This window comes from Nothoprocta perdicaria, unplaced genomic scaffold (genome assembly GCF_003342845.1).
Source record: "Nothoprocta perdicaria isolate Ctin4 unplaced genomic scaffold, notPer1 scaffold_30, whole genome shotgun sequence".
Lineage (NCBI taxonomy): Eukaryota > Metazoa > Chordata > Aves > Tinamiformes > Tinamidae > Nothoprocta > Nothoprocta perdicaria.
In genome coordinates this window covers 1,712,946-1,726,106 of record NW_020455533.1, presented here as the reverse complement: position 1 = coordinate 1,726,106, position 13,161 = coordinate 1,712,946, and the positions used below count along the sequence as shown (strand labels likewise).

Genomic DNA, 13,161 nt, shown 5'->3' with positions numbered 1-13,161 from the left:
TTTTTTTTTTTTTTTTTTTTTTTTTTTTTTTTTTTTTTTTTGTCACTTTCCTTGATTTTTTTTTAATAGAATAGGTACTTCTGATTTATTAAATATTTCTCATGGTTTTAAGTGTCTCTGACAACTCAGTGGGAATATCATGACTCATCTTGTTTAGTCTTCAAGGTGATCTGCATAGTGTCTAGACAGCAGTTGATTCTTAGCCTGTCAGAGTCATCTGCTTTGGCAAGAATTAGTAGAATATTTTCACCTTCTAATTACTGTGATTTTTTTTAAATTTTTTTAGGATTTTTTTTTTTTTTTTTTTTTTTTTTTGAAAACAGAGTGCATCTATAGCTATAGGCTTGTGTTAAGCACAAGCTGTAGTTCTGGTTTTCCATGGCAGAGTCTTTATAATTTATAGGCTGCAGTTTGTTTTATTACTTATTGTTTTGGACAGTTCTATTTCAGCACATCCAGAATTGTCAGAGTAGATCCAAGTGACTGACACTTGTCAGCACATCATGAATTAAATGTCTTTACAGTTTAAAGAAGGTGTCCTCTGCCTCACAGGAAGCTGTTTTGTGCTAGCTGGCTGTGTACGAGCAAGGTCCTTGTGACTCAGCGGCTCTTACCTTGGACGCCAGTGTGTGTGCATCTTCCTCTCCTCCCATGAAGACCAACACAGTGGGGCACCATAACTGAGCTAGGAGTAGCTTGGCCAAACATTAGCAAAGGGTTTGATGAGTGCTACGTTGGAGAACCGTAGAGGCTAAATCATCCCTTGTCTCGACTGTCCTCTTAGGAGCATCAGACAACAGTAAAGTCCCCTTTCTCCTCAGCACCCTCTACCCTTTGCCCACCAAAGCTTCCTTCTCAGCAGGCAGCCCTTGTGCCAGCATTGCCACAGGACTTAGACTTTCTTAATGCTGTTCTATCTTTTGTTACCTTTTAACCATATTGCACATGAACATCTAAGTGCTATGAGGCTGGGAAGGTAGGAAATCTATAGCCCATGTGCCTTGCCATGAGCAAGCAAAGTGTGCATGAGGTTGGGAGCCAACACACCGGCCTATGGGGAACATACATGAGGGTTGAGTGAGACCAGCACGTGTCCTCTCGGGTAGCTCACAGAAATGCAGCACTCAAAGCATGCAAGACAGAAAGACAACAGAAGAAAAGGAGACAATGAAAACTTAAAATTGTATTGAGAAAACATTAGTTATAGTCCTTACCAAAAACACTGATGTGTGTTTCATTTATGCTAATTTAGTGCAGTACAGGAAAAAAAAACATTCTATGCTGCAAATAATGATGAGTGCAGTCCATTTTTAGCATGCTTGGATTTCAACTTCTGTAGGGTAGTGGAATGAAAGTCTCAAGTTAAATGCAAAACAAGGTGCTATTTGCAGTCCTGCTTAAAATGAGCCTCACTTTATGGCTAAGATGCTGGTTGAGCTGATTTTATATTCCAGGTTAGCCTTTAGTCCCTTTAAAGTCAACAACAGAGCTCCCTTATATACCGAAATCTGTTATATGACCTTTTTTAATAATAATACTGGCGTTTAGTCTTCAGGGAGATGAACTAGGCTTGACATGACAGAAAAACAGAATTGAGTGTGTGTCACTGCCTCAGTCCTAGTTTGGGTTTGTTGATTTGGCCTTCTGGCAGTTTTCCTGCCTTCAGAGAGGTAGCAATGATTCACTTTGCTTCCAGAACCATGGACGCTCAACCCAAGCAAGCAGCACTTCACACACAGGACAGTTTTCACAATCTGAACAAGATTTAAAATCAGGAACACATGGAACTGAATCCAGGTTGTTACAGTGTCTGAGAAATTAAACTTTTTTAGTATTTTCAAGAACACAGGATCTAATTGTTAACCCAAGGGTCAACGATTGTGGGACCAAGTAGGTCGTCGTATGCTGCTTTGCAAGGCTACTGCATTCCTTGAAGCAAATGCCCACGGAAGAGAATGTATCCAGCTGTATTGCCTACAGTCTGGTCCATCATAGGGCAGATCAGGATTGTTTTGTTTTCCTTACTCCTAAAGCATATGGTGTTTAATATGTGTTTATATTCACTACCCATAGGTTTGGGACCCAAAAAAACATTTTAGAGTGCAACAACCCAACAGCTTAAAGCTGCTGCTGTCCTCTCCTTGTCCCTCACAGCTCCTTCACCCAACTCCCCATGGAGATTTTCATAAGCGCCCCCCCCCCCCAATGCACACTGGGGGCTCAAGGGGCTGTACTGCACATACATGTGTGTACATCAGGGCCCCAAGCGCTGTACCACACATGCTCCAGGGGATGTACTCCACGAACACATGCGTGTGCAGAGCAGGGGGCTCTGTGTACCATGTGCGCGCGCGCGCGCGCACACACACACACACACACACACACACACACACACACACACACACACACACAGGAAGGCCTTCAGGGGGCTGTCCCCACCTCACACACATGCCCATTGGGGTTTGAAGGGGCTATACACACGTGCACAGCAGGGGGTTCAAGGGGGCTGTACTGCACATGCACACACACACACACACACACACACACACACACACACACACACGATGTTGGGGGCCCCAGGGCTGTAGCCGCGCCCCCCCCCCCCCTCCCCCCGCGGCGTTCACAGCAGGGCCTCAAGGGGCAGGGGCTCGTGGTCGCCCTGGTGCCTGCAGCCTTATACAAGGTGGCTGACCGCCCATCCTCCCCTGATTCTGACTGGCTCCATAATAAGTTTACTTTCAGACTGGGATAATCACCCACACACATGTGCATGCACACAAAACCAGCAGCTTTAGTACTACGTGCCAAGTTGCTAAAGTAGCTGCAGGGCCATAGTCCCCGCCCGCAGAGGGCACCACACAGCTGCCCAGTACCCCTCACAGCAGCCACCTCCGTACAGGGCCATCCTCCACCGCACTCCCCCGTGCTGCCAGCACAGCAGCCACAACCTCACTGCAGCCTCCGGAACAGCTGGTTTTCTTGTAGGTGTGAGTGGCTACTGCAGCAGTCCTAATTTCACACCTATCTAACTCCTAAATGGCCTTTTAAACCACGCTTGCATAGAAGTGCTACAGCTTAACCTATTTTGTTAACTAGAACTCAGTGCTTACTCACTAGTGTCAAAGGAAAATATCCCCTGGCAGTTGTTTGCAACTATGGTTCTGATCAGTCATGGCTCTGATTAGTTAATTGTTTAGAGGATTGTCATAAGTTAAACCTTCTTTCTCATTTGCTATTCCTCCTGAAATCATCATTCCCGGGAGAAAGGTTTCCCTACCCTCCATTTTGTTCCACTTGCAAAATGTATAATTAATTAATCTCATGCTAAAATAAACATCTATTGCTCAGACAAATGAACTGGCATCACAGTGTGTATCTGTTACCTTCTGGATTTCGGGGGGGGGAGGGGGGGGCAGCTGTCAATTAATTAACAGCCTGACAGCTCAGCTCAGTCCATAACTGCTTCTGTACTCTTACTGGTTTTATCTCTTAAGGCACCTGATGCTCCCTGAAATTATCACATTGGACCATATTGGATCATATTTTCTACTGAACAAGGTTATTGCATTTTTAAAATTATTTAGCAGAGCACTGAGCACACACAGGGCTTTATTTTGTCGAGAGTGTCTGTTAATTTTAGTTACTGGGCAATAGTAGAACATGAACCCTTTGCTGCGGCATCACACATTTGCCATGCCAAAGAGCTCAGCCAGCACATACCTGCAACACTAGCTAGGTGTTCCAAGCTGCCCACTTCTTGCAAAGCCCTTGCCTGCAATGGTAATGGTAATTAAAAGAACCAAAAATCAACGCTATCAGCATTTTCTTTCTCCTACACAAACACTAAGTGGAGACCCAAGGCTCCTGCATGCAAAGTTCAGTCTGAGCAGCTGGAGTCCGCTAAGGAAAATCTGCCCCAGTTCCTCTTGATGGTCTGCATCATATTTTACAGTGGGCCATAAAAATCTACTGTATTAACAAAGAATATTATAAAAAAATAAACTGCCTACCTTACCAACACTGCCCCTATGGGGCACTGTAGGTAACCTGATTGACAACTCACCAGTCTGTATTGATTGGTTAAAACATCTCTTAATCTTCTATTAATGCAGTCAGCAGAACTGGAAGCTTTTTGTTCAGGGCTACAACTGTGGCGAAAAGGATTCATGGGACTATTTCACCTGAATCTCACAGCTGTACAGCACAATCACCAAAAAAAAAAAAAAAAAAAAAAAAAAAACCCTTTAAAATATGATAAATCCTTAAAAAGCTAGAGAATTTTTTGATTTCAGTTCAGTCTAATTTTGACAGGCAAGTGTTTCCTGTTTTCACAGAACCACACAATGGATAAGATTGGAAGGGACTGCTAGAGCTCATCTAGTCCACCCCCCCCCCCGCTCAAGCAGGGATGCCCTGAGCACGGAGCACAGGGTGGCATCCGGGCGGGTCTGGAAGATCTCCAGAGCAGACTCCACAACCTCTCAGCGCAGAGAGGTTTTTCTGAAGGGGCAACACTCACTACTTGAATTTTGGGAGACACACATGTAAAATGGGTATTGGCATTTTGCAACGAGCACAATGTAACTGGGGAAACCTAAATGTAATCCCTGACTCACAAAATGAGGCGTTCATTTGTATGGACTTTGGAAATATGTCTCTCAGAGAGAAAGCAAGAGCTGATTTATTTTATTAAAAAGACTAGTTCTCCCCTGACAATCTAACTATATTAGTTTGAAAGAGTCTGGCAGGAAAAGGCTCTTGCCAAAGAGTGATGTTTTGGAGAAAGAAGCCTCATTACAGAGGAAAAATGAGGAATATGTACCTTTCTAATATAATTAGCTAATCTTTTCTCATCTGCTGGGCCTTGGGGATTCCTAATTCCATGCTGACAGTTCCACATGAGCCATGTGCTGCCTTTGAGCAGGGCAGCCGGCTGCTCCCCCAGGCCCCGCAAGACCCTGTGGGAGGAGAAGAACCTGCCAAGCCACAGGGCTCCCTGCCTCACGCCGCCCGAGCTCTGTGCGCAAAGCCCATGGGAAAGGATGGGTCAGTGACACAGATTAATTTCAACGCCGCTCTGGTCAGGAAAGCACTTCTACCTGCCTCACTCTCACGTCTTTAGAGGGTTGTAGGTTTGCCTAAAACACACCTAAACATTCATTTTTTAGGAGCTTGCAGGCCGTTCGCCGCAGTAAGCTGCGTGCCTGGAGGCTTGAGCACAGTTGCATCCCTGGCTGGTGGGGGAAGACACAGATCCTGCAGCAAACACTGCCTGCAGTGCTATACTATGAAGTACTTTAAGGTGTCGTTTTTCTCTATTAAAAAAAAAAATGCTGCACTTGATTTGTTTCTAAGCTAAAACTTAGCTTTGGTAAAGTACAAAATCAAAGCAACAAAACCACTTCATACAGGCCTGCAGAATTTCAGGGCTATTTTCTAGGAAAAAAAAATTATAAACTTTTTTGATGATAATCAATCATAATTGATTTTTAGTCTAATAACCCTTATATTTACATTTATTTTTAATTATGAATGTTATAACCAAGACCAAATAAATTACATCAAGCTAGTGAATCTGTCACAATCAGTATGACTATCTTACAGCTTATCATTTTTAGTTAATACTTATTTTGTATCATATGCTCTCCTATCACAGTATAAGTCAATGTTTATCATGCCTTGAAATAAAATCCTAAGATTTAAATGACTCTCAAAGACCACAGACTCCCATGGAATAACCAGTGGCTGCAGAGCGCTGATATTAATAAAGAAATGCAAGCAGGTCAGGAGCAGCAGCAGTGCATGCCCCAGCTCGCAAGGGGAACCAAGTGTGACCCAGCGGGGCCTCACCTCCTGTCCTTGCTGTGACTGGGGAGGATACAGGACCTTTCCAGCCGTGTTCAGGCTAAGCAGTTAGAGCCCTGCAGCAGTTACCTCCAGCTGCTCTAGGGACAGAGCTTCTTAGTTCTATCTAGAAATACCTCAGTGTTTAAAACCTGGCATGGTAAAATTGAGTTCCTCTGAAATCCACTTTCCACAGGTATTTTTACTATGATGTTAGAAGGGCTGGTATATGTCTGCTATATGTGAATGAAAAGGAGCCATAAAAGGGTAAAACCTTCCAAAAGGAGGAAACAATTTCTATATTCACATTTTTCTTATCCTTAAAACAATTAGTTGAATAATACCAATATGTCTTGCAGAAATACGTACCAAAAGATCACAATAGATAATACTCAAAAGTCTGTGTCAGATAGTACATTTACATGGGCTTCCATAAGGGCTATCTGTAACATAGGGAGTGAGGGAGGCTGTTTGGGGAGCAGGATCTGACCTATGTGAGTTTTCATCCCAATCCTTATCTTGGACTGCCCTCTAGCGAAATAACAATAGTTACAAAACCCTGATCTAGTCTAGCTGATGCTATTAAAAAAAGAAAAAAAAAAAAAAAAAAAAAGCTTACTTTAATCTTCGTTTGTTTCTTAGTATGGCAAACAGGTATGACTGCGAGTAGTGAATTATTTGCATGCAGGTCCCTGTTTGTCGCTTCCCATAAATTTTAGCTCATTAATAGTTTCCACAAGCATAATTTAGGTGATTACTTGCTTTCTGATCTATATTTGACATGTTTCCAAGCATTTTTGCTTCTTCTTCCTTCGCCCACCCCAAGTGACAACTCTACTGACCTGAGAAGACTGGAGTTGGGACTTTAAGGAAGTAAGAACCAGAAGGAATACTGTTAATCCTGGACAAGGCAAGGGACAGAACATAATCTCACATAATTAATGATTTAAAGGCAACTTGATGAAACAAAAAACAAAAAAACAACAAACAAAAAAAAAAAAAAAAAGAAGAAAACATCTAAAAGCATATTGAAAAGAAACATTTGCAGGATGCAAGGTCAAGGCAGAGCACACCAAATTCTCCACATGGGTCACCAAAGGGCTTGTGCAGAGCCATGTGCCCCCCTTGCGCCAAGGAGGAGGTGTGAGGAGGGCAGCACAGAGGCCGTGCAGCCGCAGCGGTACAAGTGCAGTCAGCTGCACCGGTTCACAGGAGGTGCTTGAGAGACTGAGTGAATTGGGCCTGTTTTCTCTGGAGAAGAAAAGGCTGAGAGGGGATATAATTAACATGTATAAGTTCATGAAGGGAGAATGCAGGGAAGGGGACAAGCTCTTCTCATTGGTGGCCTGCGATAGGACAAGAGGAAATGGGTATAAGCTGAAACACAGGAAGTTCCATCTCCAGGTGAGGAAGAACTTCTTTACTGTGAGGGTAACGGAGCCCTGGCACAGGCTGCCCAGGGAGGTTGTGGAGTCTCCTTCTCTGGAGGTCTTCAAAACCCACCTGGACGCCACCCTGTGCCACATGCTCTAGGTGTGCCTGCTTCAGCGGGAAGGTTGGACTAGATGATCTCTAGAGGTCCCTTCCAACCTTGAATATTCTGTGATTCTGTGCTGCAGGACACCGGGAAAGGTGGCAGGATAGCAGGATACACAGGCCTGCATGTGCTTGACCTCAGCAGTAGCAAAGTATGGAATGGAATTTGTAGTAGAGGCCTGACGTTTTGACCAAAGGAAATCAGATCGAGGGGTTTAAATGGAAATTGTTTTCATCAGCACAGCTGTCTTTAGGGACCAAATTCAGCTGCTAATATAATTTGGCAATAGGAATAAAACAAACTGATCTTGAGAGCTCAAATGCTTGCCAAGAACTGCTCTCTAGAGAATTTCTCTATTTCTTGCATCAAGTACATCAGAATAACTCACTTTTTACACCTATTAGTTAACATCACTTACTTCTGCTCATCTCCAGCTTTAGTTCATAATTGCTCATTTTTTCAAAAAAAAAAGATTATTTTTACTCTTGCATCATACCTATATCTTTATTTACTCTGCTTCTCAAATTTTAGCATACTATGACTCTTATCTAAGTCCATCTGCAATAGCTCCCAATAACAGATAAGCCCCAGGAGACAGCTCTCGTTAGCCTGTCCTCCTCCTTTTTTTAATCACACTGCTGGAATTTACACGACAAACAGTTAAAGCAATGTGGCCACCTAGCGTAGACACTTAGACCTGACCAATATTGTTTTATTTGTAGAGATATTTTTCTCAATTTTTAGGGAGACATAAATAAAAAGTCATGCATAGATTTAACGGAATAAGAAATGTCATTGTTGAGACCTATGAGTTGGTATAGGTAATATATATTAAGAGTTTATATCACTGAACCTATCTCACGCTTCCAGGTGATACAGTTGAAGTAGTAAGTAACTTCAGCCATCTAAGTCACTAAGCCAGGAACATCAGGTGATGCTTCACAGTCAGAAACAAACATTAGAATTATTTTGTTTGTATTTCTGTTCGCATATTTCTACTTTGTTTTAGTTTTATATTTACGTTTCACCCATATTTTGTCATTTTTCTGAGCCACCTTCTTTTTTATCCACAAAATCTGACTTTGCATCATGTCTGGTTTCTGTTCCTTCTGCTATCCCTTTCCCTGTTTCCCCGGAGAATCGGGAATAAGCGTGGGCTGCAAGCACGCTCTGGAGGCAGCAGGCCACACCACCAGCCAGTGGGAAGAACCAAACAGGGGCCTGCATGCATATAATGCACATAATTCACTACTCACAGCCATACATCAGAGTTTGCCATCTTTGAAAAGAACTGTTTAAAATATTCCTAGAGCTGTTGTGAGATTTTTAGAACGAATTCATTACAGAAAATAATTCAGTGTTGAATACCTGTATAAAACCATCTATCACTTCTGACAGAGAATTTTACCATATAGATACTTTAGGCGAAAGCACTCTTATGTGATAAGAATTTGTGAAATAAACTAGCAAACTTATATTACCTCTCATTAATAAAACATTAACTATTTTATTTAAAAATCATAGACTTCACTCTATTAGCATCACATAACTTTCTCACTTTTACATCTTGAGGCTTATCTGTTAAGATAATTTCCTTAATTAAACACACAAAGCACTAACTCAACCTTCAACCAAATAAGAAAAGATTCAGTGAAATCATGGAGAATTTATGTGCTTCAAGATAAGCTAATACTATATTCCACAGAGATTTTTAAACCTGTGATAGTGTGATATCCCTTCTTGCACCCCACCACTACAGTCTGTGGTGGAACTGATTTTCAGCAAGCTCCGTGCGTTTGCACTGGCAATGTTTGCACATGTGTCGGTGAAGAGATGGAAGCTTTGACAGTTGCCTCAGTTATTAAAAAGAAATAAACTACCTGTCGCTCGGCGCGGTCACCAGATCGCTCCCCACAGCTCGCTACGCGGCGGGCGCTGCGGCCGGCGGCAGCAGGGCCGGCTGCAGCCCGCCGAGCTCTCCCTCTGCCGCCAGAAAACGTTTTTTCCGTTAATTTTCGAATCCCACCCGCGAGAGCGACCGTTGACCGGGGGCGGGGCAAGAGGGCGGCGCGAGGGGCGGGGCCACCCGAGCCCCCTCCTCCCGGCAGCCAGGCGCATGCGGTCCTCGCCCGGCTGCGGCCGTGCGCAGGCGCCGCCGCCGCGGAGCTGCCGCCATGGAGGGTGAGCGGGGCGCGCGGAGCGGGGAATGGGCGGGCGGCCGGGGCCCGGCCCGGCTGACGCGGTGCCGCTCCGTGCCTTGCAGGTCTGCTCTACAGCCGCCTGTCCGGCGGCGCCGCGGGGGAGCTGAGCGCGCAGGTACCCAGGGGAGCCCGTGGAGGGGACGGGAGGGCGGGCGACACCTCCGCGGCCGTGGAGGGGACCGGGGAGTGACGAGGCCGCCGCTCCGAGCGCCTCGCGCCTCCCCGCGGCGATTTTGGCATCGCTGCCACTGGCTCCTTCCACGTACCTGCTGTCAGCTGCAGGGCCCCGAGGAGGCCAAGGCCTTCGTGAGCGCCTTCCTGAAGCGCAGCATGCCCAAGATGAAGGACGAAGCGATCCAGGACATGCTGACTCGCAAAGCTGTCGTCCTCGAGCATTACTCTAAGAAAAAGAAGAAAGGGAAGAGGAAAAAAAGAAAAGGTTTTACTGCCAAGGAAAGGCGAGAGCTGCGGCTTTTTGAAATTGAGCCTGAACAGCGAAGGTATGACCTTAAAGACTGTGCAGTAAAAGCCGGAGAGTTCATCAAAATGCGTAAAAAGCAATGACAAGTACATAGGGATGAAATGTTTCAGTATATAGTACTTATTTTGCCACCAAGAGAGCAGTTTTCTTTGCCTACATATTTGGAAAAGTGTTTGCTGCTGGGCTCTGTCCTTTTGTATGCGTGACTCATGAACACAACATCAGTGATTGCAGGTGAGAACAGGAGACATCCTGTGAGCAGAGAGAGAACCAGAGTGTGGCAGCAGTCCCTGTAGCTGACGCAGGCTGAATAAAGCCCTTGCCTCAGAGTCCTCTAACTCACAACAAACACAGCCATTACTGTTAGCAAAAGGGTAGAGATTCATAAAAGCACAAACTTCAGTCCCTAAGAGATGCAGCCATATCCTGTAAAATACATCACTATTTTGGGTAGATGTTGGTTGGTCTACTTTATATGAACAGATCTGTTGCTTGCAATGGTTTCCCTTAGGCTCACCTAGAAGTTGAGAGAGCAGATTATGAAATGATCAATGTTAGTATTACCTCTGTAAATATGCATTAATACTGTTATCAAGCACTTCTGATAAATAAGTTCTTGAATAATGTTTCTGCTTTTTACTGTAGATATGCACTCTTTCTACCATTGCATGAACTCTGGAAACAGTATATCAGAGACCTGTGTTACGGACTTAAACCAGATGCGTAAGTGGAGATACTCGTGGAATTTGTCTTCTAAATTCACTAGATAGCGCAGCTTACTGAGCTACTACTTGAAACAATGTATCCTGGATAAGGAAACATTCTGTTTCTGCAGGCTTTGATATGTTGTTAATGGTTATGTTTTGTAAGCCTCCCTGTCCATATGTTTTTCTTTCGCTCTCACCCCATTCAGGCAACCCCAGATGATTCAGGGCAAACTGCTCAAAGCTGATCTCCACGGTGCTATTGTTACAGGTACTTGGTTTCTTTTCCTTTTCAAAATTACCTGAACTTCAGTAGACACTACTATATTTCAGATGCCTACTTTTAAATTCCTTTTAGTATCATCAATACTAAAATTACAAAGTATAGAGATCATATGGTGACTACATCTTCCTCTACTTAGCAGTGCTTAAGTGCTCTTAAGACTCTTAGCTAATCTTTGTAACAAAGTTTAAGAGCTATTACTGTGGTATTTTTCAGAATAAATTTAAGTATTCTATATATTACAAACTAGTTTCTACACTCATGAAGCAACTGTATAGCAGCAATCAAACTGCTATGATCAGAAAATTATATCTATATATATATCTATCTATATATATATATCTATCTATATATATCTATATATATATATCTATATATATCTAATATATGCATATTCTTGGTTTTTTTGCAGTAACAAAATCGAAGTGCCCCTCTTATGTTGGGATAACAGGAATCATCCTACAAGAAATGAAACACGTCTTCAAAATTATCACTAAAGAAGACAAATTAAAAGGTATGAAAGCCAATTTTCACAATTTGAATGATCTGAAATATTTCTTAAATGCAATATGCATCTTGCATCTGTATAATTTTGATTGCGTTCAGTGAGTACTGACCCCGTAACAGCCCAAGATCTTGCCAGACAGATGAGATTTCCTAAGAATTCAACATTATCTAGGTGGCTTAGATTCATGTGACTTGTAAGTTGTTCTCTGTGATACTTTTTTACTGCATGACGCTGCAAACAGGAATAGAGTAATTCCCATGTAAAGCCTGAAACATTTAACATTATTTTCCATTTCCTGCAAAAAATTAAATTTAATATGTTACTTATTAAAAACTAGTCCACTTCTAAGTTCTTCACTTTTTAATTTTCAGTTGTTCCCAAACTCAACAATGTGTTTAGCTTGGAGATTGATGGATTTATTTCCTACATCTATGGAAGCAAGTTCCAGTTTAGAGCAAGTGAACGATCTGCAAAAAAGTTCAAGTTGAAAGGAACTATTGACCTATGATTTCATGGAAATGCAAAAGTATTACTAATAAGGCTGTTGCTTTCATGCAGTTTAAAGACCATTTTTGGCATATTGAAAATGAAGTGACTGATAATGTATCTTTCTAAAGCATTTCTTCATACTGAAGAATCACTAGAATGTGTTTTGTCTTAAACTGCAACAGTCTGAGACTGCTTTGCAGTTGCATCTGTTTTGTTACATGTAAATAATATTCTGACTTATTAAACTTTTCTGATTAGTATGGATTACTTCTGTCTCAAGTGTAATTTGCACAATGAAAAATAATTACATCCTACAACTTCATTATTGTTGCCTTATGTATAAGTTAGGCTGCATCTTATGCTTGTAAGGAGACTGACAACTGCTCTTCTAAGTTCACTATTCCCAGCTTTGCATTAACACCAACATTTTTGTGCAGCACAAGCATATGCAACTTAGTTATACCAGCTGAAAGCTTTTTACCTTGAATATCTTCCCCCTGAGTGATCATGTTAAGTTATGTAGACAAGTGAGCAAACAAAAACTGACTATGGCAGTTTATTGCTCTCATAATAAAATTTTAAATACATTAGAGATTATTGGAATAGTAGTTTACAGGAAATGTTGCTGTTTTTTGATCTTATAATTACTCACAATTCTCAACCCAAAGCAACTCAAATGCTGTTCAAGGATCCTTCAAAATCACTGGGAAATAGTTGGACATTACTACAAAAGCAAATTATCAGGGTTATGATAAGTAGTACCATGGAAATAAGTGCTCAATAGTTAAATAACGAAATGCTAAAACATTAGAAAAGCAATAGAGAACAAACAAGAAAAGGGATACCTTGGCCTACTTATGTCTCCTTACCCCATCTCAAAAACAAAACAAAACAAAAAAAAAACACCTCTTTAACATATGGAGAATTTAACTGTTCAGCTTGGCTGCTAAGAGATGGTGCCTAGACCCAGCATAGCATGTGGCTCTTCTGATTTGGCATGAGATCTTCCTATGGGTAGGGGTGTTAATGCTGCCTGGGCTAGCTACTAGACCCCTTTATTCTGCAAAAGGAAATTATTTTTGATATTAAATTCTTAAGATGCATTCAGAAGTGC

The 13,161-nt window shown here is 42.4% G+C and overlaps 1 protein-coding gene across 2 annotated transcripts; it reads left to right on the top strand.

Moving 5' to 3' along the window:
* Positions 1–9,541: 9,541 nt before the first annotated feature.
* Positions 9,542–12,493, top strand: POP4 (POP4 homolog, ribonuclease P/MRP subunit). Of its 2 annotated transcripts, none has more exons than XM_026042419.1 (7): positions 9,542–9,562; positions 9,645–9,697; positions 9,865–10,082; positions 10,709–10,786; positions 10,977–11,038; positions 11,463–11,564; positions 11,930–12,493. In XM_026042419.1, the coding sequence occupies exons 1-7, from the start codon at positions 9,556–9,558 to the stop codon at positions 12,064–12,066; spliced, it is 657 nt and encodes a 218-aa protein (XP_025898204.1). In that variant the 5' UTR covers positions 9,542–9,555; the 3' UTR covers positions 12,067–12,493. The 2 variants fall into 2 exon arrangements, with proteins under 2 accessions (XP_025898204.1, XP_025898203.1); XM_026042418.1 differs by having other exon boundaries at positions 9,859–10,082.
* The last annotated feature ends 668 nt before the right edge of the window (positions 12,494–13,161 follow it).

Coding starts and splice junctions, on each gene's coding strand:
- POP4 (XM_026042418.1), top strand. Junction 10,787..10,976: donor TACGGACTTAAACCAGATGC/GTAAGTGGAGAT, acceptor CACCCCATTCAG/GCAACCCCAGATGATTCAGG. Junction 11,039..11,462: donor CCACGGTGCTATTGTTACAG/GTACTTGGTTTC, acceptor GTTTTTTTGCAG/TAACAAAATCGAAGTGCCCC.